Here is a 27,860-nt window from a genome sequence, read left to right on the forward strand (position 1 = left end):
GCTTTATCATATAGCTGTTTTTATTTGGGTTTTTCAAAAATGTCAAAACTAGCTTTTGCATCTTAACTATTTATCATATTCCCAAAAGTGCTTTCTTTCCAACCAGCCATTCTGACAAAAGTGAAGGAAATGAAAAATTAGTGGACGTGAATATGAAAAGGGACAAACCTGTTGTCCGACCTGAAGAAATTCCTCCTGTGCCAGAAAACAGGTTTTTGTTGAGAAGAGATGCACCAGTTGCAACTGTAGAGCCCGAACCGTAAGCAATAAACTTTCTCTTTTAGCATTTGTTTGTTCATTCTTGGTGGTAACACATTTTTCCAGTAATCACATACCTTAATGTCAGGGTTATGTCAGGGTCTCACAAAGGCTTTCGACCTGGTCAGCAGAGACGGCCTCTTCAAGATTCTCCCCAAGATTGGATGTCCACCCAGGCTCCTCAGCATCATCAGATCTTTCCACAAGGACATGAAGGGCACTGTTGTCTTCGATGGCTCCACATCAGACCCTTTTGACATCCGAAGCGGAGTGAAGCAGGGCTGTGTTCTTGCACCAACCTTGTTTGGGATTTTCTTCGCTGTCCTGCTGAAGCAGGCCTTTGGAACTGCAACAGAAGGCATCTATCTCCGGACCAGATCAGACGGAAAGCTCTTCAACCTCTCCAGACTGAGAGCAAAATCCAAAGTCCAGCTGAAATGTCTGCGTGACTTCCTCTTTGCCGACGATGCAGCTGTCACTACCCACTCTGCCAAAGATCTCCAGCAGCTCATGGATCGTTTTAGCAAGGCCTGCCAAGATTTTGGACTGACAATCAGCCTGAAGAAAACACAGGTCATGGTTCAGGATGTGGACTCACTTCCCTGCATTACAATCTCTGAGCATGAACTGGAGGTTGTCCATGACTTTGTGTACCTTGGCTCAACAATCTCCGACACTCATTCTCTCGATACCGAACTAAACAAGCGCATCGGTAAAGCAGCTACCACGTTTTCCAGACTCACAAAGAGAGTCTGGTCCAACAAGAAGCTGACGGAACATACCAAGATCCAGGTCTACAGAGCTTGCGTCCTGAGTACACTTCTGTACTGCAGCGAGTCATGGACTCTTCGCTCACAACAGGAGAGGAAACTGAGCGCTTTCCACATGCGCTGCCTCCGACGCATCCTCGGCATCACCTGGCAGGACAAAGTTCCAAACAACACAGTCCTGGAACGTGCTGGAATCCCTAGCATGTATTCACTGCTGAAACAGAGACGCCTGCGTTGGCTTGGTCATGTCGTGAGAATGGATGATGGGCGGATCCCAAAGGATCTCCTCTATGGAGAACTCGTGCAAGGAAAGCGCCCTACAGGTAGACCACAGCTGCGATACAAGGACATCTGCAAGAGGGATCTGAAGGCCTTAGGGATGGACCTCAACAAGTGGGAAACCCTGGCCTCTGAGCGGCCCGCTTGGAGGCAGGCTGTGCAGCATGGCCTTTCCCAGTTTGAAGAGACACTTTGCCAACAGTCTGAGGCTAAGAGGCAAAGAAGGAAGGCCCATAGCCAGGGAGACAGACCAGGGACAGACTGCACTTGCTCCCGGTGTGGAAGGGATTGTCACTCCCGGATTGGCCTTTTCAGCCACACTAGACGCTGTGCCAGAACCACCTTTCAGAGCGCGATACCATAGTCTTTCGAGACTGAAGGTTGCCAATACAATGTCAGGGTTATAATTCACAGTTTACATTTCTGAGGAGATGCTTGCTGAAATGATGGCACAGTTGAAAAGTGCACTTCATTTATCTAGGAATGTCTGTCTCACCTTCCAGCTTTACGTTTTGTATGTGGAAGCTGAAATATTCGATTGCCTTTATGGCACTGCAAGAAAAGTTGCATCTGCCCAGATCTCCTGATCAGGTGTCCTGTTCCCAACAAGGGCCCCTATGAAAGACTATTTTAAAAAAGTGCAAGAGTACCAGATAGTCCAAGAATTCTGTATTTTATTTCATATTTACTCTCAGTTGCTGCAAGTTCTAAGTGCAGGAACTTCCTCAGCTTGAAAGATGCACATCTTGATCATCGTAATCTAGTATGCCCGAGTTCTTATTGAGTTGTTTCTGAGACTCAACCTGCCTACTTGTGGCACGCATGGAGGAGACAGTGTAGGAATACATTGAAGCAGTGTTCCTCAAACTGTGGGTCAGGACCCACTAGGTGGGCCGCGAGCCAAGTTCATGTGGGTCCCCATTCATTTCAATATTTAATTTTTAATATATTAGACATGATGCTACCATAGTATGTGACTGCATTTGGGGAAATGTTACAGACCTGTACTTTTAACACCTACTCTGTATGTGCTTTTAACAATGATAGTCAATGGGACTTACTTCTGGGTAAGTGTAGGTAGGATTGCAGCCTAGGATTGTTAAAAATTTTCCTGCTTGATGATGTCACTTCGGGTCATGACATCACTTGGTCCTGACAGATTTTCATTCTAAAAAGTGGGTCCTGGTGCTAAATGTGTGAGAACCACTGCATTGAAGGCATGACTCTTTCCATTCTTGACTCAAGCTTCTGATCCAGATGGGTTACCGTTTCTTTGATCCTTAGGGCTTTAAATTTTGAGTGAATGCTCATTGATTCATCTGAGTGCTTTATTTCAATTAAGGACCCCTCTGGTTCAGCTGAAGGCAATGGATTTCTTTCCCAAACTTTTTCAGTTCTAGAGTCAATCTGTGCTGCAGTCAGCCCAGTTCATAAGATGCCCTTTTATAAACATTAGAATGCTTTACCCTGGTCCCCAGGGAACACTGCCCAGCATAAAGTCAGCTGCCATCCTTAGGGAAGCTTACTGAACAAAGATCTCCATAGGAAGTTCTTAGTCATTCCTTAAAGAAGCATCTTTCCTTGGAGCAACCCAACCTTTGATGGGGGAGGGGGTCTCCATCTTAGAGAGCGGATGGAGCAGGGAGTCTATGATGTGCAGTACTGCTGCCAGCCACTTCTGCTGCTTTGGAGGCTCCTTTGCCTTGGGTTAAAATGTCATGGGGGGGAGTTTCTGTCAGATAACTGAGTCGCTTGTTCAGATTACCTTGCATTTAGCGTTTTACTGCAAGAAGTCCATATGTCATCCCCTCTCCCCCATGCCTTTGCTCTTATCCCTGCATTTTTCTTAATATTTCAGGAAACCTGTTGATGTACCACCAGTTCTGACTGACCAGAAGCCCTCAGTGTCGAAATCTGGAAGAAAAATCAGAGGAAGAGGCACAATAGTGTGTTTTCCATAATATTGGGCTGTGTTGTATTTATCAAAAAGGGCGGTTATCGGAATTCCACTTATTTGTGGACACTGGGAAAGAATAAAAGATAGTAGTACAGCTATATGGATAAAGATTATATGTGCTTGCCGTATGTTTTATAGTGTTGGTAGCAATGGCTACAGGGAATGCTCACTGGTTAAAATAAAGCAAGCAAACCTTTCAGTTTCGTGTTCTACATCAGGCCTGGGTGTTTGAGAGCAAAGACAAAATAACAATAGATTTTACTTGTCCAGATGATGTGTTAGCTGAGTGTGATTTTTCTTCAACAGGAGTCGAGAATCTAGAACGTGATGTGGCAAAACTGAAAATATGGGTAGCATAACCATTGCGGGCCTGATAGGAATGAATCACAGATAGCAGCTGAAAGTATTCTTCTACTCTGATTACCGTACACTTGCAGCTTATAGAAGCAAGGGCTGCGCATCCTGGAGTACCGTCCACTCTGATGCCATGACTGCCACCTCTGTCGCAGCACTTGAGGGTGTCCTTACCCTGCTTCTTGTGCAGTTTTGTCAAACCTGGAAGTGCAAGACTGCTGGTTTTACTTAAAGGGACAGCACACACTGTCCCTGTAAACAAAGCTGAAAATCTTGCACTTCCGGCTTGTACTGCACCGGTAGCAAGGAAAGGTGGCCAATGAAAGGTAGCGGTTTTTAGCTTGGAGAAGCAGGAAGTAGACTATTGTGGCAGACCTGAGGGAGGCAGCGGCAGACTTGGGGTGAAGCACACCCCAAATCTGCACCTCTTCGGACTCCTCACAATCTGTCACTGAAGCAGCCTGCTTCACTTGCCTCATGGTTGGGCTGGCAGTGTTGTGAAATAAAAAACTGCAAAGACATTAAGTAAGAAAGGGTTGAATTTAAAAAAAACAAAAACCTTTAGGGAGACAGTTCAGAGTTGATGCTATATGTAGCTCTTGGTGGAGCAGATGTTCTCTTGCAGCGAAGTGTCACTTCTTAGTTGTGTTGGCCTGACCTCTCTTATGGCAAAGCATTTCTTTTTTGCATTGCAGAACTTGCTGTCTTCCACAGCAAATGTACAATTACTGAATGTAGATGTAGAATGTGTGTCACTGTAAGCTGAGCAGACAATTGCCCCCAGCAGTTTCTTTGATTGTAGATAATGTTTGTTAGGTGACTCTGTGTGCGCTCATGTGTTATGGATCCTGGATAATGTCCTACTTGCATTATTTTTCATTTAGCGATACCATACACCACCTGGTTCCTGCTCCTGTTCAGAATCTGATAATGATGAGAGCAGCGAAACTCCCCCACACTGGAAAGAAGAGATGCAGAGGTTAAGAGCCTACAGGCCACCCAGTGGAGAGAAATGGAGTAAAGGGGACAAGTAAGTTTTTGCTGGGAATATGAAGGTCTCTTAAATGACTCATGTCCTGTAAAACAGGAGTGCTTGTAAGCACAGATCATGCAAGTCATCTGTTGTCCTTACAACTTAGGTGAATGTTATTGTACTTGATTGAAATGTTCTAACTTTTGAATGGTGAGAGATTGAGGTCCTGGGTTTAGGGAAAATATCACTTGGCTGCTTTGGATATTGCTTACATCCTGTTGGTCTGAGGAAGCAGGCTCTCTGGAACACAGTGTGTATGTTTATCTTAACAATTAATTGTTTTGTTACTCTCATTCAAAGGCTCATGTATTTACGAGCAGCAGTGCATCCGGATATGTCTACTCCGGTTCTATAATGTAACAGAAATACTGTTCTTGAGACATCCTTTGAGTGCTTATCTGCATTCTACAAAGTCATGTTTCTTCTGACTGTTTCATTTCTGAAAAACACTGATCAGATTCCCTTTTTCTCTCTAAGTGCTAGTTGTGATTTATTTATTTTATTTTTCACATTTTTATACCGCCCTTCCTCCAAAGAGCTCAGGGTGGTGTACACAGCCGCTGCCCTCCTTTTGTCCTCACAACAACCCTGTGAGGTAGCTAAAGCTGAGAGAAAGTGGCTGGCCCAGGGTCACCCAGGAAGCTTCGTGGCTGAGGGGATTTGATCCTGGATCTTCCAGGTCTAAATCTACCTCCCCAAGCACTACACCACCCTGGCTCTAGTTTTGTATCCATAGGATGACTCTCAGAATGATTTCTGTGGCTGCACACACATGCAAAAGCAATTGGAACTGTCATTCATGCAAACTGCACTGAAAATAGATTTGAGTCAATAAGAAGGTATTCCTGAGTATTAAACATGGCCTTTGGGCAGTTTCATTGACTAATACATCCTCACAGTGTTCTTTTTATGTGTGCCATTGGCCATCCTGTGGATGCACAACACTAAATTGGAACTCACACTTGAGTTCCTTTTGAGTCATTTGAATTGTTTATTTAACGTCTGTTTACACATTCTCTGTAGTTATTGCTTTCTTTATACCAGAGGCAAGGTGTGATCAGTTTAATTCCACCTGCTGTAACTGCCAAGACCCACTTCACTTCCTCTTTAGGAAGATCCCTGTATGTCTTAAGCATCTTCCAGATTACGTATCTGTCTCTACATCTTCAAGACCTTGCGGCGTAGTTCCTGAAACTGACAGTCTCTCAGCTGGGAACTATAGAACTTGAGCAAGCAAATGTAAGGGAATGCCTATTCATTTTATTTTCTTGTTCCTTAGATTGAGTGATCCAGGAAGGTGGGATGAAAGAAGTCCATCCCAGAGGTCAAGATCTTGGTCACACAATGGCTATTCAGATCTAAGTAGCGCAAAAAACGTTGGCCACCACAAAAAGCATCGGAAGGAGAAAAAGACAAAGCACAAAAAAAAGGCCAAAAAGCAAAAACACTTTAAGAAGCATAAGCAAATTAAAAAAAAGAAAGTATCATCTTCCACAGAGAGAGATTCTTCTCATTCTTCTACTAGAAAAACAAAATCTTCTCATTCTTCCGCTAGAAGGACAAAATCACCTTGTGATCGTGAGAGGGTGTCCCGTTCCTCCTCACTGACATCTCGGGGTTCCTCCTCTCGGAGGAATTGGTCTAAATCAGAGAGAGATAACCGGAGCTCGCTGTCTCTGTCAAGCAGAGACTCCCGGTCATACTACAGGTCCAGATCAAGGTCTTATTCTAGAAGAAGTTCAAGGTCAAGAATTGCTTTTAAGTCCTCTCGCTCTAGGAGCAGGTCAAGATCTCGCTCAAATTCAAGGCATTTGAGGACAGTATCCAGGTCACCAAAAAATATTGCAGTTCGTTTAAATGAACACAAGGCAGTGACGGCTGAACCTGTAAGGACAGTATTGCCACAGAGTGATAAAGTTGTGATACAGCCTGTTGTTACTGAAAGTATTCAAGTTATACCCCTAAGTGACAGTCCACCACCTTCTAGGTGGAAACCTGGACAAAAGCCGTGGAAGCCATCATATGAGCGAATTCAAGAAATGAAAGCAAAAACTACCCATGTAATACCTACTCAGACCAACTACAGTTTAGTAAATACTAAAGAAGCTGGCTCATCTTCTTCATACAGGAAGAGGCGAAAGAGCTCAGATAGTGATCGGAGTGGTTATTCGAAAAATCGGAGTGAGGGCAGTTCAGATAGTTGGCGAAGATCAAGGAGCAGAACCTCTCGAAGCAGATCCTATTCTAAGTCTTATTCAAGATCCAGAAGTCCATCCAGTTCTCGATCGAGGTCTCGCTCCACCATCAGATCCCATTCAGTGAGTAAATTCCCTAGTGATCAGTCGTGCTACAGTGAGTCATCCTCTTATTTTTCTTTCAGTGATGACAATCGACAGAAAAGGAAAACGAAACCTGAATCCCGAGAGAGAGATGCGCGCCTGTCAAAGAAAAGGCAAAGCAGTTCTGAGAGTACTCTGCCATGTGTGAAAGATGTGACTTCTCAAAAGCAGAGGGGGAGTGCTAGTAGATCCTCTTTGGATTTCTCAACAGACAGTGAGCAGGTGGCTAAAATGCAGCCAGTCCAAGAGAAGGAGCAGCCACAGCCAGAAAAAACCAATCGGAAGCAAAGTGAAAGTAGTTCAGCTCGTGATGCCCCTGAAGAGAAGCTAAATCTTGAGTGGGGCAGTGGCCATTCCAAGAAGAGAGCTTTGACAGAGAAATCTTCTGAGTCTCTGAGGAGTGGTCAGAAGGCAAAAAAGAAAACTCATTCAGATGGTAAGTGGGATTCGGGATCAAACTCCGAAAGAAGCAGGAACAGGAACGGTAAAGATGATTCACGATTATCTTCCAGTAAAGAGGAAGGTGAAGCCACTTCAGACTCTGACACAGATATCAGCCTTGTCAAATGTAAGACAAAATTGGATTCCTCCCTGGGCCCACTGAAGGCAAGTAAGCAACAAGCCTCCCTTTCCGAAAGTTCTCATTCTAATTCAGATGTGCCGGGAAAATCAAGGAAGCCAAAGCGTGGATCTAAAAAGAGCCTCAAAAAGGCACATTCCAAAAAGTCCAAAGAGAAATCCAAGGGGAAGAAGGAGAAGAAGCACAAGACTCAAAAACGGAAGGAAGCATTTCATTGGCAGCCTCCACTGGAGTTTGGGGAGGAGGAAGACGAAGAGGAGGACATCGCTGGAAAACCAACAGCCAAAGGTGGGAAGGAGAAGCAAGTTACAAGCGACACTAAAGGTAAAGCCAGAGAGCAAGTATCTGAGAACAGTGAAGTGGTCAGAGAACAAGCAGGGGGTGAAGGAAAGCTCCACAAAGAGAGCCTATTACTGGATAAAGTTGTGGGCAGCACATCTCCTGCTACTAGTGGTCAGGGCAGTGGGGAGCAGTTGACTTCAGTCCATGCTCTAAATTCCAATAATGTGGATGATTCAACAAGTGCAAATACTGTCAAAGCAGATAATGAAAACGAGGTGGAGGTTGCCCAGGTGGATGACATGGAGATCTGTACTCCAGATCACACCTCGCCTGTGAAGGTCAGTGTGGCCCTGTCTCCAGTCAACCTGAAGGTGAGCTTCCAGGAGGTTGGTAAGAACACAGATGCATCAAATAACTCTGAAGCAGGGAATGCAAAGCAAGAAATGGATGTGAAAGAACTGGCTGGTGTTAAAGAGAGCAAAACAGAGAAGGAGAAACATAGTCCCAACCCCAGCACTACAATGTCTGTGGCAGAAAGTGTGCTGAAAACGGAAATGGCTGACAATGCCCAGAGCAGCATGGGGGATAATAAATGGAAGCCGTTACAGGGTGTGGGGAATCTCCAGGTGGCTACTCCAGCAGCAGCAACTGCCGCTAATCCTTTAGAAACCAAAAACATGGCGTCATCATCTGATTCCAAACCACAAGGTTTAAGGATAGAAATTAAAAGCAAGAACAAAATTAGGCCAGGCTCTCTATTTGATGAAGTTAGAAAGACAGCACGGCTCAATCGGAGACCAAGAAACCGTGAGAGCTCCAGTGAGGAGGATTCCCCGACACGAGAGAACAGCCAGTCCAGGAGCCGTAGCCGGTCACGGAGCAAATCGGATCCTAAATCCAGGCACAGAACAAGATCTCTCTCCTATAGTCATTCAAGGAGTCGATCAAGAAGTTCCACTTATTCTTACAGGTGGGTAACATTTGCTCACATCAGTGGGCATGGCTGTTTCAGAAAAACTTTGTGCTCTGGGTTCATTTTTGAGGTTCCCTTTCCTTGCTTAATGTATGCTAGCCATTTTGTCACTCGCTAGCTGTGAAAATCTCAAGGCATTTTCTCTTACAGATGTAAAACAATCTGTGAAGGTTGTCCCTTATTTCTTGCCTCAATTGTTCACTACATGTGATTGTAAATCTATAGATCAAGAAGCTACACGCGAAGCCGGAGCAGAGGATGGTATAGCAGAGGTCACTCCAGAAGTCGAAGCAGTTCCTATCACAGTTACAGGAGCCGTAGGTAAAGCCTTTGGAAGGAAGGAAGGAGAAGACCGGAGATGAGAGATTAATTTCCAAGCTTTCTCACATGTACAGGCACCCGCCACGTATCCATGGGGGTGGTAGGTTCCTGCTGTTATCCAGGATACTGGAAACTGTGGATAATAGTGAACCCTGCGAGAAGCAGTTCAGCAATTCAACCCCCTTATTCAGCAAATAATTTATCTTTCCCAAAGGCAGCCCTCCTGTCACTGCCTCTCTGTCTCTGTACTACCTGCAGATGCTAAGAGGATGCAGAAGGTGCTTACAGAAAGCAGGTTGGAGGTCTGAAAACACAACAGTTAGCATTATGTTGTTTTCAGCACCCCAAAATGTTTCCTCTGAGCACATAGAGACAGAGGAGACAGCAACAGGAGGGCTGCAGTTGGACAAAGATAAGTCAATTGTTCAATGTGGGGGGAGGGGGGATTTGTTTACTGCATATATGAGACCTGTGGATATGGGGGAGGGTGCCTGTAGTTGAAATCACGTTCAGTTTCACTTAGCTTCCTGTTGGACTTCCCAAGAGGTAGTAGCCGTGTTAGTCTGTTGCAGCAAAAACAGACTTGGAGCACCTTGAAGGACAGCGCATTCATGTTGGCCTGCATTGGTGTGGACTGCAGTCCCACCTCATCAGATTCATGACAAGAACTCTCTGTAGGCAGCTGTATTTATGTAGAGACAGCTCTTGGGGAGCATCCCAACTAGTGTGTCCACTGTTAAGCCTTTCCTCCCTTGCATGTGTGAGGTAAAATCTCTACCTACAGAGACGGCTACCAGCAGTGGATGTGCCAGTCTGGATGCTACCCACCATCTTTCTATCCACATGTAAATGTATACTGGATTGTGGAGGATTTCACTTCAAGTATCTGATGGAGTGGACTGTAACCCAGACGCTTATGCTGAACTGAATCAGTTAGCCTTTAAGGTACTACAGGGCCTAATTATCATGCCCTTTTCAGCCATTCTCGGCTCGCAAAGCAGCATACACTTAATATTCATTCCGTGGCACAGAAATATCGGGGATATTGCAGGGGACGAGGTCCGTTGGTGACAGAGTCAAGGTTCCTTGCTCTTTCTCCAGAAGGAGCTGCAGGTGGGTGTTGGGGCTGCCTAATGCCAAAGATGCCAGCCCCAGAAGCAGCCCTTCTGTTGATCCACCATTTGCTGTCAAATAATTCAGATAATTTGTCACTTGTGAAAATGGTTCAGGGACTATGTCTAATGCTTTAAGATAGGAAGAATTGTCTTTGTGAGCTTAAAAATGCTTCTGAGGTTCAGCACTAGGACTGCTCATATCCTTCTTTTTCTGTTTGATAGTCGTACCTACAGCAGAAGCCGATCCAGAAGCAGTTCTTATGATCACCGTAGTCGATCAAGGTACACTACGAATTAGAACATTAATAAAAATGTTGTCATGTACATAATAGATTTGTCAGCAAAAAGTGGATGATATGGTGTTGTGGCTGTTAGTTTCCAGCCTGTCTGGAATTAGTGGGCTGTTTTGTTTCATTCATTCATTCAATTTATATCCTGCCATTCTCCCTGAAGGGCACAAGGCAGCAGTTTTATAAAAAGAAAGGCAAGTTCAGAAGCTCTTTAACCAGCCCACTGGATAATTGGGCTCTCCTAGTGCCTTCCATTCAACAGTACTGCTTCTGCTAAGGCTGTGGGAGAAAGATGGAAAGGCTTCCAAAACCAAGAAGTGCTACAGGAAGAGGGGCAGACCAAGAGAGGTCAGAGAGGGGGATGCTACTGCAGCACAGGGAGAGCCCTGTGATCACATGGACCGCCTTTTCAGCACGGCTGCTTCTGCCAAGACATCACTTTGCGGAGCACTTCTCAGCTGCTGAGCCGCAAAGTGATGTGGCTGTAAGGGTGGCCCATGTGATAATTGGGCTCCCTTTGCATATTTTCTCTTCTGTCATTGGCAACTAATGAGTTCCTACGTGAGAACAAAGTGCTTATTTCTGGCCGTCATCTGCTTAATGATGTCACTTCTGGCCTTCAGCAGGTGCCATGAATGCTGTTCAGCCTGCTGCATGAAACGAGTGTGACACCTCTGGTCTAGTATCTAATGAAATATAGAGTTAGTCTACAAAGATAAAGTTTAGTTACTTTCTCAGAAGATTGCACATCAGTTTAATAGGCTTAGAATTCTGGATATGATGTTTCTACGAAACTGTTCTAATTTTAACCATTCGTATGACATTTATTGCTAGACAAAATAATCAGTTACTCTTTTTTTTTTTTACTAAACCCATAGAAGCAGGTCCTATACCTATGACAGTTACTACAGTAGAAGCCGTAGTCGAAGCAGGAGCAAAAGGAGTGACAGTTACCACAGATCTCGCAGTTATGACCGACGGTCCAGGTACATGACTTTCAGCAGTCAGGCTTCAAGTCTGTCATTTGAACTGGACAAACCGGGTTCTTCCTTTCAGCATATGCAAACGACTTTTGGCACACTGTCTGTTTCTAGTACTTCACCATTGGCAGTTCTGTTTATTTTTTATATGAGTTTCCTGTAGTTGTTAAAATTCCACAGAAATGGAAGAGAAACGAGACTAGGATATTAAATTGGATTTCTGCTGGTAAACTGGGATGTGCCACTAAATAATACATACACTTGATTGCAAGTCTGTTGGAAAAAAAATTTCCAGGCAACTCATAGACTAGATGAGATGAAAAGGAGAAAAATATCCATGTAAACGTGTGTGGAAAGAAAAAAAAAATCAATAGTTTAATACCTTTCTTCTTTTGGTCCCATGTTCCTTTATTGTGAGTCCTTCTAAAGTGGATGGATCCATCTACCAATCAGAGATATCCTAGGTACAGAGATCCCTCTTGGGTAACCTCTGAATCATACTACCAGAATATGTTGCACACGGGGCTGCTTCTGAAGGCTTCTCAGAAACTGTCCTTGGTGGCTGTATTCTGAGCTAACACCTGGTGATCTCATTTTGCCTGTACTTAAACTGGGTTCTGGTCTTTTTCTCAACACTATTCAAAGTTCTCAAGCTGAGATTTTCAAACCCTATCCCTAAGTCCCAATAAACCCTAATCTGTTGGGCTGCCACCTCTTTCCAAACCTCTGGAGGCCTTTCTTTGTGTCCCCTTGCCTTCTGCAGTTAGGCAGGTGACAAATTGAAAGGGGACCTTTTCAGGTGAAGCTCCTTGCATAAGGAAGGTAGATCACAGAATCCCCAGCCCCAGATCAAAGCCAGCCAGATGTCACAAGATGGAGTCTAGGCAAATAAAAAGAATCTGTGCCTGGCACCCAAAGGACATCGGAACTGGTGTCAGGTGAACCTCCTTGGGGAACACCTTCCCTATGTGAGAAGCTTCCACTGAAAAACCAGAACCGGCCTGCACTTTGCAGGGAGGAGACTAACCCAATGTTGAGAGAAAGCAGGAACTGTACTTCTTCCTGTTAATGTTCTGTTAGTCTCCTAGCGTCTGTGCTTCACATTCTTAGTGGAGCAAGCATGTTCCATTATTAACAAAAAACACCCTTGCTTCAATTGCTTCTAAGGGAAAACAAAGGTATTGTAATGGACACGGGGGTGCACCCCTCTTGGACCCACAGATAAGTGATAACCGATACTGGTTATGGGGGACACACCTGTATTTAAATTGGTTTACATAATTTATTTATTTATTTTATTAGATTTGTATTCTGCCTTTCTCCCCAAAGGGCATCCAAGGCAGCTAACAATCAAGTTAAAATGCAAGGCAACAGATAAGCATTAAAAATACAAAACACTTAAAAACAATTAAAACAAGATAAAATACATAGTAGCAGATTGAAAGCACGTGGTAAAAGACATAATTTATAAATTTATAAAAACAGCCCTTATAGTGCCTCGAAGGCTTTCCTGAATAAAAAAGTCTTCAGGCCCCGCTGGAACATTAATAATGAGGAAGCTGCTCTCAATTCAAAGGGGAGAGAATTCCATAGTGCAGGTGCCACCACCGAAAAGGCCCTGTTTCTGGCCGCCATTCCCTTCACCACTTTCAATGACGGCACAACCAACAGGGCCCCTTCTGATGACATTAGAGAATGGACCAGATTATGTGGAAGAAGGCGGTTGTGAAGAAGGTTCTATATGGAAGAAGGTGGTTGCTTATATAAGGCTTATATATACACAAGATATATTGGAAGAGGTTTTATTTCTTATCTGGGCTGTTCCACTTTAAAGTGGGCACTGCTGCAGGGATCTATATTTGAAGGTACAAATGTGATAACTGAGCAGTGCGCATTGTTACGGTGTATCTTTTTTTTGTAGATCCTATGGCTCTGACAGTGAAAGCGATCGCAGTTATTCCAACAATCGGAGTCCCAGCGAAAGCAGCAGATACAGCTGAAAACATACTGTTGAAAAAGTTGGTTGCATTTAGCAGGGCTTTTTTATATCAATACTGTGTTTTTTTTTAAAAAGTTCTTTTTTGTTCTCAGTGCTCCAAGTAAAAGTGAAGGATGCCTACTGATGTGAGGCCTTATTTATAACTTCGAGCAGGTTTTTTTTCTTGCACTTTCCTTTCTGATGGACATCTTCTAATTTCCCAGTCATGAGGTTGTGTTTATGTGGACTTGTAGGTATCCTTGGGTCTTGAGAGAGAGTTCTGCTGCATCAGATTAATCTCTTGGGGGTAACAGATGGTTTCTAGCCTGTTCCCAAAAACACGCTGGCAACTATGAAGCTGTGAAGAATATTACTATTAAAAGGCTACCTTCTGTGTAGCTACTTCAAAAGCTTTCCTTAAACACTCATGTATCAACTCAGTGGTGTCTGTGGTACATGGCATCAGTCTATCCGTGCACCTATCTGGATAAAGAGCATTAAGGTGGGCCTTCTGCCCTGTCCCTTGCTTACCTTTTCCCTTTGTACTGCTTCACTGCAAAGTGAGCTTTCTCAAAGAATAGAAAAGAAACATTGAAGTTCAGGTGGCAGGCTCGAGGCTCTTACTTGAACACATTTAACCATGTGTATGTGAAGACTCCACAAATGGTACTAAACCTGTTTAAGTTTCGTATCCAGCCAGGAATGCAGGAATAATGTTCTTGTTGCCTTTGTACTTGTAAACGTAGACCTGAAAAAGTCTGTGATGTGGCTGGCTGTAATGTTTGTTCATACTGGGGTTGAAAGAGTTTGGCATAATTTCACTGAGGACCATAATTTCATCCAGTCCTCATTGCAGTGGATGAGACCTGTATAAGAGAAGGTTCTGATGGGCTTCCCCACTGTTTTCTGGCATGAGACTGCCATCAAGTGTCGATGTGCTCATAGTATCAGGTGCTATACCCTAGAAGTGAAACAAAGGAAGACATGGAAATTTGTTTTCAGTGTTCAGTACCAAAAAGTCTTGACAACAGCAAACTGTCTGTAAACCAGCTTACAAAAAAAATCATTTTCAATGTACAGACCCTCAGCTTTTTTCATGCTTTAATGTCATTTTTTTCCAAACAAAAATACATTTGTAAATCAATATTTCAGTGTATAGAAGTTTCCATATTGAATAACGACTTTTTTACAGCAGAAATGACCCATCAATAATTGGGTTTAATAGCTGGGAAAATGTTGGCTGAAACGGTAATGGTGGTAATGAATTGGTCAACATTCTATGATTTTGAGATGCTGTACATTTAGATGTTGAAAAATGGTTGTTTGTCCAAAACCAAAAGCTGTACATTTTAAAACATGGTTTTTTCTTTTATGTAATTAAAAATATGAATCATTTAAATATCTGATGTTGTTCACTCATTGTTCATAAAAAATACCAGAGGACAAAAATGAAGATTGAAACATAGTTCTCTTCTGTTTTATCAGGCCTGTATGACAAATTCTTGGGGTGGGGGCACATCAACCTCATTGAAGCTGTGAACCTCTTTCAGTTGCAATTCTGCAAAAAAAATACACCATACATTTCATTCATTATTAAGCTGTAAACATGTTTGTAAGTACTGTAAACTCTTGCATTTAGTTGACTCTTTATGTATTACATTTTATTTTTCTTTCAACAACTTCCTAACAAGGATACGTAGTATCTGGGGTGACTCCCCGTGCAAACCGAATAATCATTGAATTCAGCAATGCTTCTCCCTCTAGAGTTGAACCTATGCATGCCTGCCATACTAGGAACTTTAATAAGATGACTGCTATCTGATTGCAGAAAAGCACTGGAAGATGTTTGTGTGATGTTGGGCTGTTACTCTGGCTATTGAAACCAACGTGGAGCATCCCCAACTCAAATGAGATCCCTACTTGGCAAAACATCTTTGCTTTAGCACCTTGAGACTGTATTGCATTGATTCCCAAACTTTTTCAACTTTTGGCTCCCTTGACCTAGTGGGTCATTGTGGCTTCCCATTAGAACTACAATCCTAATTTGTATAGGGTGGCAAGGATTCAGTGGGTCCCTTGGCTGGTTTCCACAGCTCCCAGGGGAGCCACAGCTCAAAATTTGGGAACCACTGCTATATTGCATTTCGGAGAAACTGTCTCAAGCTAGGTGAATTTGATGCAGTTGTGATAATAATGGCTAACTGGTACACCAGCCTAAAAACACAGGAGAGTTTTCCGACAGCACCAGTTCATAACAGTAAACTTGTTCACAAAGCGTGGGAGGTATCACTGAGTCTCAGGACTATTAAAAATATGGGGTGGCACCCAGAGTATTGCTTGTAGGAAAGGAAGGAGCATTCCAGTCATGCAAAGGACCCAGGTCACAGAAGTGTTGCATTTTTAAGAGATTTTTTTATTCTGCTTGCTGCAGATGTGATCTTCAGCAGGGATCCAGAAAGACTTTTCATGTTGATGCCTAGGAAGCTGCTTATTCCTCTTATATAATTTTAATTTCTGAAGTTTACTTTCAAGTATATTAAACTTGGGTGCATCCCTAATGGACTCCCATCTGACAATTTTTATTAAATGGGTACATTATTATATTGTCAATACCTTAACATATTGCCCATCCAAGGTTTAATACAGAGTTACAACTATTTACACAAGTTTACAGGTATTTACACGGGTACAGGAGCAGATGGTTACAGGTAGGACTCTTCAGGTGATGGGTCGGTACACCCTCTGCAGCCACCTCCCTTGCAACCAGCCCCACCTCTGCTGCCACCCAGGCCATCCCGCCCTTCTCGTAGCCAGCCTGGTTTTCCATAATTTAAATTTCTCCCTTACTTTTTCAATCCAATTTTTCCAATTAATATGCCATCCATTACTCTACTGAAAAATAAATCCCCAAAAGTTTAACAAAATCTACTTTTTGTGGCTCTTGGACTCCTGAATTCAAACTAATCACATCTTGCATTTGAATAACTGTAATGTTTTCACTTTTTGCAGTAAGAGAAATTAAAAAACTTTTTTGAATATTCAGATTTGCTCCTGAACATTTTTCATAGCTCTTAAACAAGATAAGTCTTTTAATTTCATCCCCATTTTAACTAGAACAGAAACATCGTCAGCATGAGCTACAAGTTTGACCACCACATAACCTTGATCCTTTTTTCTATCTGTTAATTCTGTACCATTTTTCTAGATTTGAACACTCTTTGGAAATCAGACCTAATTTATGGCATATTGGTAACTGGATCCCAGTAAATGAACCTTTGCTAAAATAGGATCTAGAGCTAAAACATACAACAAAGGACTTAAAGGGCATCCTTGCCTAACTCCAGATAACAGAGGGATCTGACCTCCTCTCCAACCATTTAGTTGGGGTGTCACAGTTGCTCCCTCATATAACAGTTTGATCTTATTAACAAACTCATAAGGCACTCCTTTCCACAAGAGGACTTCCCATAAGTATTCATGGTGTACATTATCAAAAGCTTTGACTTGGTCTAACTGTGCCAAATTTCGACTCCATTTTCCCTTATTTACTAATTGAAATATTTCTCTGAATAAGCACAGTGAATCTGCCATAAATCTGCTGGGAATTGCATTTGTTTGACAACCAATTACAATTTTACTTGCAACTTTTGCCAAACATTCATTAAGAATTTTAGCCAAAATTCTAAAATTAATGTTTGTTAGTGCTATCGGTCTCCAAATTTGTGGAAACGTAAGGTCAACCCTGGGGGCTGGGGGCTAAGAATAGGCCCTCAGTTTGGCTGTACTTGTCGTAAGAGGCGACTAAACAGCCAACGGGTAGATGGGACTCGTCAGCCTAGGAAGGCAGCTCATCTAAGAGAAGGAAACTCTGACCTCAAACCTCCACTGCCTTGTGGCTACATCCAGTTCTGGAAAAGGCTTCAGGAGTCAACCTCGAGGCAAAATCAGGAGCCGGAGTCCCTTAGGCAGTTCATGGCTGAACACAGTCACGTTCTGGCAACTCCTGCGACGCCGCTGGAACCAACCGTATTGGCTTCTGCCTTTCCATTGGACCATTCCAGCGACGTGGAGAGGGGGGATTTGCTGCATGGGTAACAGCCTATCCTCCATACCTTCTTTACCCAGGCTTCGCGCACTGGAGAGGACACTCCAACTTCGCCGTACGGCGTCGGCACAACACGGGAAGCAGCAGTTTACCGGTTATAAGTCTTTGCTCGATTGGCGTAGAGCATGACGCCAGGGGCTGCTTCCGACGGTGGGAGAGATCATTGCATCTCATTGGGCAGCTACCGCCCGCCTTAAGCTGGGCAGTCCCCAGCCAGTAAGGTGTTGCCTCGCCACGGTCCGTTAACCTCATGGGGTGCGTGGGGTTTAGGGTGAAAACCGACAAGCGGATCGACAACTCTGCACCATGCAACAGAAAACAGAAAACTACTGCCCTAAAGCTGGGCACCTGGAACGTTAGGACAATGACACCTGGCTTCTCTGATGACCTGCAAGAAATAGACGACGCACGCAAAACAGCTGTCATCGACATGGAGCTGAGCAGACTGCAGATGGACATCGTCGCTCTTCAAGAGACTAGGCTGCCAGATTCCGGATCTGTCAAGGAGAGAAATTTCTCATTTTTCTGGCAGGGAAAACCACCAAACGAAACCAGGGAACATGGCGTTGGCTTTGCGGTCAGAAATACCCTGCTGAAATCCATCATCCCACCTACTGTGGGAAGTGAAAGAATTTTGTCCCTGCAGCTCCAGTCATCAGCAGGACCTATCACTCTCATCAGTCTCCAGCAGAAGCCAAAGACAAATTCTATGATGACCTGGCCACCACTGTCAAGAAAATCCCTGTAAAAGAGCCATTGTTCATCCTCGGCGATTTCAATGCTAGAGTTGGTGCTGATAACAGTTCATGGCCCACTTGCTTAGGTCAGTTTGGCACTGGGAGGATGAACGAAAATGGCCAACGCCTGCTAGAGTTTTGCTGTCATCACGGTCTCTGTCAGCAACACGTTCTTCAACACAAAGCCCCAACATAGAGTCTCTTGGAGACATCCAAGATCAAAGCACTGGCACCAGCTCAACCTGATCCTCACCAGACGCTCCAGCCTTCCCAGCATCAAGATCACACGCAGTTATCATGGTGCTGCCTGCGACACTGACCACTCCCTGGTGTGCAGCAGAGTGAAACTGCAAACAAAGCGACTGTATCACACGAAAAAGGAAGGAAGACCTCACATTGATACCAGCAAGACCCGGGATCAGAGAAAAGTGGAGGAATTTGCACAAGCGCTTGAGGAATCTCTTCCAGGCCCGGCCGACGCAAACGCATCCAACAGATGGGAACATTTCAAGAATACCGTTTACAACACCGCCTTGTCCATATTCGGCAAGAAGACCAACAAGGTGGCAGACTGGTTTGAAGCCCACTCTGAGGAGTTGACACCAGTCATTGAGGAAAAGAGGAGAGCTCAAGCAGCATACAAGGCCTGTCCCAGTGAGCGCAACCTGCAGGTCCTCCGAACTGCTCACAGCAAAGTCCAACAGACTGCCAGGAGATGTGCTAACGACTACTGGCTCCAGCTCTGTTCCGAGATACAGATAGCAGCTGACACGGGCAACATCAAGGGGATGTATGATGGTATCAAGCAGGCCCTAGGTCCAACACAGAAGAAAATTGCCCCTCTGAAGTCTGCCACAGGCAAGGTCATCCAGGATCGGGCGCAGCAGATGGAACGCTGGGTGCAGCACTACTCTGAGCTATATTCCAGAGAAAATGTAGTCACCGAAGAAGCACTGAACAACATTGAGTGCCTGCCTGTGCTGGAAGAGCTTGACAGTGAACCAACCCTAGAAGAACTTCACGTGGCCCTGGACTCCCTTGCCTTTGGCAAGGCACCTGGAAAAGACAGCATCCCTGCTGAAGTCCTAAAATGCTGCAAAGAGATCATCGTCACTGAGCTGCATGAAATCCTCTGTCTCTGCTGGAGAGAAGGTGGAGTACCTCAAGACATGAGGGATGCAAACATCATCACGCTGTACAAGAACAAAGGTGACAGGGGTGACTGCAACAACTACCGCGGCATCTCTCTCCTTAGCGTTGTAGGAAAGCTGTTTGCCCGAGTTGTACTAAAGAGGCTCCAGGTACTTGCAGAGAGCGTCTATCCAGAATCGCAGTGTGGATTCCGAGCCAACAGGTCCACCACTGATATGGTATTCTCCCTTAGACAACTGCAGGAGAAATGCAGAGAACAACGACAGCCACTCTTTATAGCCTTCATAGATCTCACAAAGGCTTTCGACCTGGTCAGCAGAGACGGCCTCTTCAAGATTCTCCCCAAGATTGGATGTCCACCCAGGCTCCTCAGCATCATCAGATCTTTCCACAAGGACATGAAGGGCACTGTTGTCTTCGATGGCTCCACATCAGACCCTTTTGACATCCGAAGCGGAGTGAAGCAGGGCTGTGTTCTTGCACCAACCTTGTTTGGGATTTTCTTCGCTGTCCTGCTGAAGCAGGCCTTTGGAACTGCAACAGAAGGCATCTATCTCCGGACCAGATCAGACGGAAAGCTCTTCAACCTCTCCAGACTGAGAGCAAAATCCAAAGTCCAGCTGAAATGTCTGCGTGACTTCCTCTTTGCCGACGATGCAGCTGTCACTACCCACTCTGCCAAAGATCTCCAGCAGCTCATGGATCGTTTTAGCAAGGCCTGCCAAGATTTTGGACTGACAATCAGCCTGAAGAAAACACAGGTCATGGTTCAGGATGTGGACTCACCTCCCTGCATTACAATCTCTGAGCATGAACTGGAGGTTGTCCATGACTTTGTGTACCTTGGCTCAACGATCTCCGACACTCATTCTCTCGATACCGAGCTAAACAAGCGCATTGGTAAAGCAGCTACCACGTTTTCCAGACTCACAAAGAGAGTCTGGTCCAACAAGAAGCTGACGGAACATACCAAGATCCAGGTCTACAGAGCTTGCGTCCTGAGTACACTTCTGTACTGCAGCGAGTCATGGACTCTTCGCTCACAACAGGAGAGGAAACTGAGCGCTTTCCACATGCGCTGCCTCCGACGCATCCTCGGCATCACCTGGCAGGACAAAGTTCCAAACAACACAGTCCTGGAATGTGCTGGAATCCCTAGCATGTATTCACTGCTGAAACAGAGACGCCTGCGTTGGCTTGGTCATGTCGTGAGAATGGATGATGGGCGGATCCCAAAGGATCTCCTCTATGGAGAACTCGTGCAAGGAAAGCGCCCTACAGGCAGACCACAGCTGCGATACAAGGACATCTGCAAGAGGGATCTGAAGGCCTTAGGGATGGACCTCAACAAGTGGGAAACCCTGGCCTCTGAGCGGCCCGCTTGGAGGCAGGCTGTGCAGCATGGCCTTTCCCAGTTTGAAGAGACACTTTGCCAACAGTCTGAGGCTAAGAGGCAAAGAAGGAAGGCCCATAGCCAGGGAGACAGACCAGGGACAGACTGCACTTGCTCCCGGTGTGGAAGGGATTGTCACTCCCGGATTGGCCTTTTCAGCCACACTAGACGCTGTGCCAGAACCACCTTTCAGAGCGCGATACCATAGTCTTTCAACACTGAAGGTTGCCAATACATACCTTAACATAGAAATCTTGAGGGAGAATTGTGGATAGACAACATATGTAGGCGCACAAGTTCTATTTCTGCCTGTAGGAAGAAGCTTTGTGTTTTAGAAGTGCTAACTGTCCAATTGAGTGTTTTGTTTTGCCCCGTATGGTAGGTGGTCTGTTGATTTTTAAAAAATAAATGTATTGTGTACGTTAAGAAAAAAAGATATTACTTCAATTGCTTACTCTTCACTTTGGAGCAATAAATGGGGTTGAATTGCTTAATGTAGAGAGGAGGAAGCATGCCTACTTTCCAGATTTGGTTAAGCTCTAGAAAACCCCATAGGCTGGAGTTGGCTCCCTTTGAGATTACCTCAAAACAATGATGGTGTTTGTTTTCTAATTCACAATGATGGTGTTTTGTTTGTCAGTCCTGAGTGTAGGGTAGGTTGCACAAGACCATTTGGGGAAGGTGGAGTTCCTCCTCCAAGGAACGGGGAGTCTGTCACTTGCCTAAATGCCTGCTATTTTGGAGGTAGGACATGCAGGAGATAAATAGAAACTGGTTACTGAGTTCCCATTTTGTTTGTTGGAAGTGTGGTATCCAGTAAAGTTAAATCGGAAGCAGTGATGCTGCCCCTGATTAAATCCATTAACCTTAGAATTTCCTCTGCCCTTGTAAAAAGAGGATTGTACCTTAATTATTATTGGTCATACAGCACTTTAGTAAAAGGGGTTAATAGACCTTATTAGAATACAACTTTCCCAATCTGAAGTGAGGACAACAGTTTGGACTCAAAGGGTCACTCGCATAATATTTTTAATATACCTTGGAAACAATGATGTGTTTGAAAACACAAGTATCACCCAGTACGCACACTGGGAAATAGCAATTGTGGCTCCCTGTTGTGTCCTGGTAGGGTCAGACTGGATGGGTTGCACCAGTTCTGTGACTAGAATAATTTGTTCCCCTCAAAAGTGAGCAAGGGGGCTAAAGGTTAACCTGCTGTTAGCAGGACGGAGGGGATCTATGGGCACTGTTTTTGTGCCAATCTCAATTCTGCATTAAAGGGCACCCGAAAAAGGGCAACACTGGATATTTATAAGAACCAAACTATATTTCTGATATTCGTGTGATATTTATCAGAACCTAACTAAGTTAAAAAAAAAAAAAGTAGTGGTGTTGATGCTTTAAAGCAGTTCTAGCCCAGTTGTTTCATAGGTGTCATTTCAACAAGATAGATCAACTGAATGATGAATAAAACAACTGTAACAAGGAAAATGACTGGCTTTCCACAATAGATTTCTAAAGACCTGAAAACACCCCTGCAGGGGCACAGCAAAATTTCTTACTGTTTCCATGTCACCCTTCCTGACCCAGGTGATGACTTGGGATCCAAAGCCCTATGTGGGGGCTCTGTTCACACTGGTCTGTGTTGAAGCCCTGCTTACTAAAGCAATGCTTTGGGCCTTCCCATGGACCTAAGCACTGGACCCCAGGGGACCTGGGAGCCACCTCCAAAGCCGCATGAGGAGCAGCTGTGATCAGAAGGAAAACAGGGATACCTCTGTGTGTGGAAATGCCTGGATGTTACCCAAGGCGTTCCTTGGATCCCTGCCTGAATCTTTTTTCCTCATGAGGTTTCTGGAAGGAGGTACTGTGGAAGTGTATTTGCATTGGCCATGTGACTTGCATAAGAACATAAGAACAGCCCCACTGGATCAGGCCATAGGCCCATCTAGTCCAGCTTCCTGTATCTCACAGCGGCCCACCAAATGCCCCAGGGAGCACACCAGATAACAAGAGACCTCATCCTGGTGCTCTCCCCTACATCTGGCATTCTGACTTAACCCATTCCTAAAATCAGGAGGTTGCGCATACACATCATGGCTTGTACCCCATAATGGATTTTTCCTCCAGAAACTCGTCCAATCCCCTTTTAAAGGCGTCTAGGCTAGACGCCAGCACCACATCCTGTGGCAAGGAGTTCCACAGACCGACCACACGCTGAGTAAAGAAATATTTTCTTTTGTCTGTCCTAACCCGCCCAACACTCAATTTGAGTGGATGTCCCCTGGTTCTGGTATTATGTGAGAGTGTAAAGAGCATCTCCCTATCCACTCTGTCCATCCCCTGCATAATTTTGTATGTCTCAATCATGTCCCCCCTCAAGCGTCTCTTTTCTAGGCTGAAGAGGCCCAAACGCCGTAGCCTTTCCTCATAAGGAAGGTGCCCCAGCCCCGTAATCATCTTAGTCGCTCTCTTTTGCACCTTTTCCATTTCCACTATGTCTTTTTTGAGATGCGGCGACCAGAACTGGACACAATACTCCAGGTGTGGCCTTACCATCGATTTGTACAACGGCATTATAATACTAACCGTTTTGTTCTCAATACCCTTCCTAATGATCCCAAGCATAGAATTGGCCTTCTTCACTGCCGCCGCACATTGGGTCGACACTTTCATCGACCTGTCCACCACCACCCCAAGATCTCTCTCCTGATCTGTCACAGACAGCTCAGAACCCATCAGCCTATATCTAAAGTTTTGATTTTTTGCCCCAATGTGCATGACTTTACACTTACTGACATTGAAGCGCATCTGCCATTTTGCTGCCCATTCTGCCAGTCTGGAGAGATCCTTCTGGAGCTCCTCACAATCACTTCTGGTCTTTACCACTCGGAAAAGTTTGGTGTCGTCTGCAAACTTAGCCACTTCACTGCTCAACCCTGTCTCCAGGTCATTTATGAAGAGGTTGAAAAGCACTGGTCCCAGGACAGATCCTTGGGGGACACCGCTTTTCACCTCTCTCCATTGTGAAAATTGCCCATTGACACCCACTCTCTGCTTCCTGGCCTCCAACCAGTTCTCAATCCACGAGAGGACCTGTCCTCTAATTCCCTGACTGTGGAGTTTTTTCAGTAGCCTTTGGTGAGGGACCGTGTCAAACGCCTTCTGAAAGTCCAGATATATAATGTCCACGGGTTCTCCCGCATCCACATGCCTGTTGACCTTTTCAAAGAATTCTATAAGGTTCGTGAGGCAAGACTTACCCTTACAGAAGCCATGCTGACTCTCCCTCAGCAAGGCCTGTTCGTCTATGTGTTTTGAGATCCTATCTTTGATGAGGCATTCCACCATCTTACCCGGTATGGATGTTAGGCTGACCGGCCTATAGTTTCCCGGGTCCCCCCTCTTTCCCTTTTTAAAAATAGGCATGACATTTGCTATCCTCCAATCTTCTGGCACCGTGGCCGTTTTGAGGGACAAGTTGCATACCTTTGCCAAGAGATCTGCAACTTCATTCTTCAATTCCTTAATAACCCTTGGGTGGATGCCATCAGGGCCCGGTGACTTATTGATCTTTAATTTATCAATGAGGTTTGAAACATCTTCTCTTTTAACCTCTATCTGACTTAACTCCTTGGTTAGGAGGGGCCGTTCGGGCAGCGGTATCTGCCCGAGGTCTTCTGCCATGAAGACAGATGCAAAGAACTCATTTAATTTCTCTGCCATCTCTAAGTCTCCTTTTATCTCCCCTTTCCCTCCCTCACCATCCAGAGGGCCAACCGCTTCTCTGGCGGGTTTCCTGCTTCTAACATATTTGAAGAAGCTTTTATTATTCCCCTTAATGTTGCTGGCCATGCGTTCCTCATAGTCTCGCTTGGCCTCCCCTATCACCTTCTTACATTTCTTTTGCCACAGTTTATGTTCCTTTTTATTCTCTTCATTAGGGCAAGACTTCCATTTACGGAAGGAAGCTTCCTTGCCCTTCACAGCCTCTCTAACTTGGCTGGTTAGCCATGCGGGCACCCTCCTGGATTTAGCGGAACCCTTCTTTCTTTGAGGTATACACCTCTGCTGGGCCTCTATTACTGTTGTTTTAAGCAGCCTCCATGCACTCTGGAGAGACTGGACTCTTTTAACCCTCCCTTTCAACCTCCTTCTAACCAGCCTCCTCATTTGAGGGAAGTCTGCCCGTCGGAAGTCAAGGGTTTTTGTTAGAGATTTGCCTGGTATTCTTCCCCCAACGTGCACGTCAAAACGGATCGCAGCATGATCACTGTTCCCCAATGGCTCAGTAACGTTTACATCTCTAACCAGGTCCTGCGTACCACACAAAATTAAATCCAGAGTCACCTGTCCTCTGGTGGGCTCCGTGACTAGCTGATCTAAGCCACAGTCATTTAGCACGTCAAGAAATCCGGTTTCCTTATCGTGACCAGAACACAAATTGACCCAGTCAATATGAGGATAATTGAAGTCCCCCATGATTACAACCCTGTCCTTCCTTGTCACCTCCCTGATCTGTTTCCTCATTTCAAGGTCCCCATCAGATTTCTGGTCTGGAGGACGATAGCACGCCCCCAGTATTACATTGCTGCACAAGCCTGGTAATTTAACCCACAGAGATTCTACGGTGGAGTCGGACCCACCTTCAATCTCTACTTTGCTGGATTCTATCCCTTCCTTAACATAAAGGGCCACCCCACCTCCAACACGTCCCTGCCTGTCCCTCCTGTAGAGTTTATAGCCCGGGATTGCAGTATCCCACTGATTCTCCGCATTCCACCAGGTTTCCGTTATGCCCACTATGTCAATATTTTCCCTTGTCACCAGACATTCGTTCTCCCACCTTTGCTCGTAGACTTCGGGCATTCGCATAAAAGCATTTATACACGGAATGCCCCAGGATGGGCTGCTTATTCGCTCCTTTGTCCCCGCATCCTCTCATTGTGCCAAACCGTCTATCACATCCCATCACCCTACCTTTCCCAATTTCTTCTCCTACCCTGCCTTTGTCTTGTTGTTCTCTAACCTCCCCATCCTCATCCCATAGGGATGAGGAGTCCCGAACCGGATGCCCCTCGGCTCCTGTCGGCCTTCCCCCAGGGATCAGTTTAAAAGCTGCTCTGCCACCTTTTTAATGTTATGCGCCAGCAGTCTGGTTCCATTCTGGTTCAAATGGAGCCCGTCCCTCTTGTACAGGCCCCGCTTGTCCCAAAACGTTCCCCAGTGCCTAACGAATCTAAACCCCTCCTCCCTACACCACCGTCTCATCCACGCATTGAGACCCCTGATCTCAATGAAGATTGTATTCAAGAAAAACAATTTCCCTAAAAGAGAAGTACTACAAAAAGTCAAATATACTGTGGGGTTTGAAAGCCAAAAATTAAACTGCTATAGCTAAAAATGGAAAAATAAAAAAAATTCAAGTCAGTTACTGGTGATCACTTCAGGTTCCTTGTGGCCTTGAATTTAATTTTAGAAGCACTTGGAGCAAAGTTTGCAGGCCTTTTGGTTACCTGGACATTTGGTTACCTGCCCCTACTGTGGCTTTGCTCATCACACATCCCTGCGCGTCCTATTCACCTTAGGGGGGGAAAAGCTTCAGTTGGCCTTTGAAATTCTAGTTTTGAGAAACAAGCATTCTCTGGTTGGAATGGTCACTTCAGGATCCTGTATGCATTCAGGGTACTGTTTTTTCCTTGGGGTTGCACCCATTCATTTGAACAGAAGACATCCTTCATTTTCTTTAACAAACTGGAGAGGGAAGCCTTGCAAGAAGGTTTGAGTACAGCTACACCTACTGACATTCTTACCTCCACGTGCGCTGCCTCCGACGCATTCTCGGCATCACCTGGCAGGACAAAGTTCCAAACACCAGTCCTGGAATGTGCTGGAATCCCTAGCACGTATGCACTGCTGAAACAGATGCCTGTGTTGGCTCGGTCATGTCGTGAGAATGGATGATGGCCGGATCCCAAAGGATCTCCTCTATGGAGAACTCGTGCAAGGACAGCGCCCTACAGGTAGACCACAGCTGCGATACAAGGACATCTGCAAGAGGGATCTGAAGGCCTTAGGAGTGGACCTGAACAGGTGGGAAACCCTGGCCTCTGAGCGGCCTGCTTGGAGGCAGGCTGTGCAGCATGGCCTTTCCTAGTTTGAAGAGACACTTTGCCAACAGTCTGAGGCTAAGAGGCAAAGAAGGAAGGCCCATAGCCAGGGAGACAGACCAGGGACAGACTGCACTTGCTCCCGGTGTGGAAGAGATGGTCACTCCCGAATCGGCCTTTTCAGCCACACTAGACGCTGTTCCAGAACCACCATTCAGAGCGCGATACCATAGTCTTTTGAGACTGGAGGTTGCCAACAAACTACCCATCCATTAAGGAGACAGAAGCCCAACTATATCCCCTAACCTTAATATCAGTGGGACCCATTCAAAATGCCACTAGGCAGCCAATGAAAACAGGAACCAGTCTTGGCTATAATCAGCTACTTTAGCAGAAAGCCCAAGCTTTCTGAATTAGTAGTTGGCATTCAGAGGTGGTAGATTAACAGCCCAATCCTAAGCATGTCTACTCAGAAGTAAGTCCCATTATAGTCAATAGGACTTACTCCCAGGAAAGTGTGGATAGGATTGCAGCCTTAGTCTGCAAGTGTGTGCGGTGGGGGGGGGGATTATATCTTTGACTGTTCCCCCACATAAAAACAAAGCCTCTTCAAGGAGAGAACATAAATGTTTTTAGTTGTTAATTTTGTATTTTTAATTGTTGTAGGCCGCCTTGTGTGCCCATGGGGCAAAAAGGCAGAATATAAATTAATAAAATAATAATAATAAATGCAGCTCTCTTCCTATCCGACTGTATTTAGACAGCTTTCTTTGCCGCAGGGGGGCTTTTCCGCAGGGCAGACCATTGCCAGCACAGGCCATTTGATGCAAGTGCAGAATTTAACTAATTCTCAT

At 45.1% G+C, this 27,860-nt stretch overlaps 1 protein-coding gene across 6 annotated transcripts in view; it reads left to right on the plus strand.

Annotated features, from left to right (window-relative positions):
* NKTR (natural killer cell triggering receptor) overlaps window positions 1-14,864 on the plus strand; it is a 48,095-nt gene extending 33,231 nt beyond the window's left edge. For 4 of the 6 annotated variants that reach the window (XM_066626927.1, XM_066626928.1, XM_066626931.1 and 1 more), the window contains 8 exons: window positions 89-259; window positions 3,166-3,253; window positions 4,503-4,648; window positions 5,931-8,822; window positions 9,051-9,146; window positions 10,484-10,543; window positions 11,430-11,537; window positions 13,453-14,864. In XM_066626927.1, coding sequence (XP_066483024.1) covers window positions 89-259; window positions 3,166-3,253; window positions 4,503-4,648; window positions 5,931-8,822; window positions 9,051-9,146; window positions 10,484-10,543; window positions 11,430-11,537; window positions 13,453-13,531 — 3,640 coding nt within the window. In that variant the 3' untranslated portion in view covers window positions 13,532-14,864. The remainder of the gene's footprint in view (window positions 1-88; window positions 260-3,165; window positions 3,254-4,502; window positions 4,649-5,930; window positions 8,823-9,050; window positions 9,147-10,483; window positions 10,544-11,429; window positions 11,538-13,452) is intronic. The other 2 variants (XM_066626929.1, XM_066626930.1) reach the window with 1 other exon arrangement.
* Window positions 14,865-27,860: the final 12,996 nt, after the last annotated feature.

The sequence above is a fragment of the Tiliqua scincoides genome, chromosome 5 (assembly GCF_035046505.1).
Source record: "Tiliqua scincoides isolate rTilSci1 chromosome 5, rTilSci1.hap2, whole genome shotgun sequence".
Lineage (NCBI taxonomy): Eukaryota > Metazoa > Chordata > Lepidosauria > Squamata > Scincidae > Tiliqua > Tiliqua scincoides.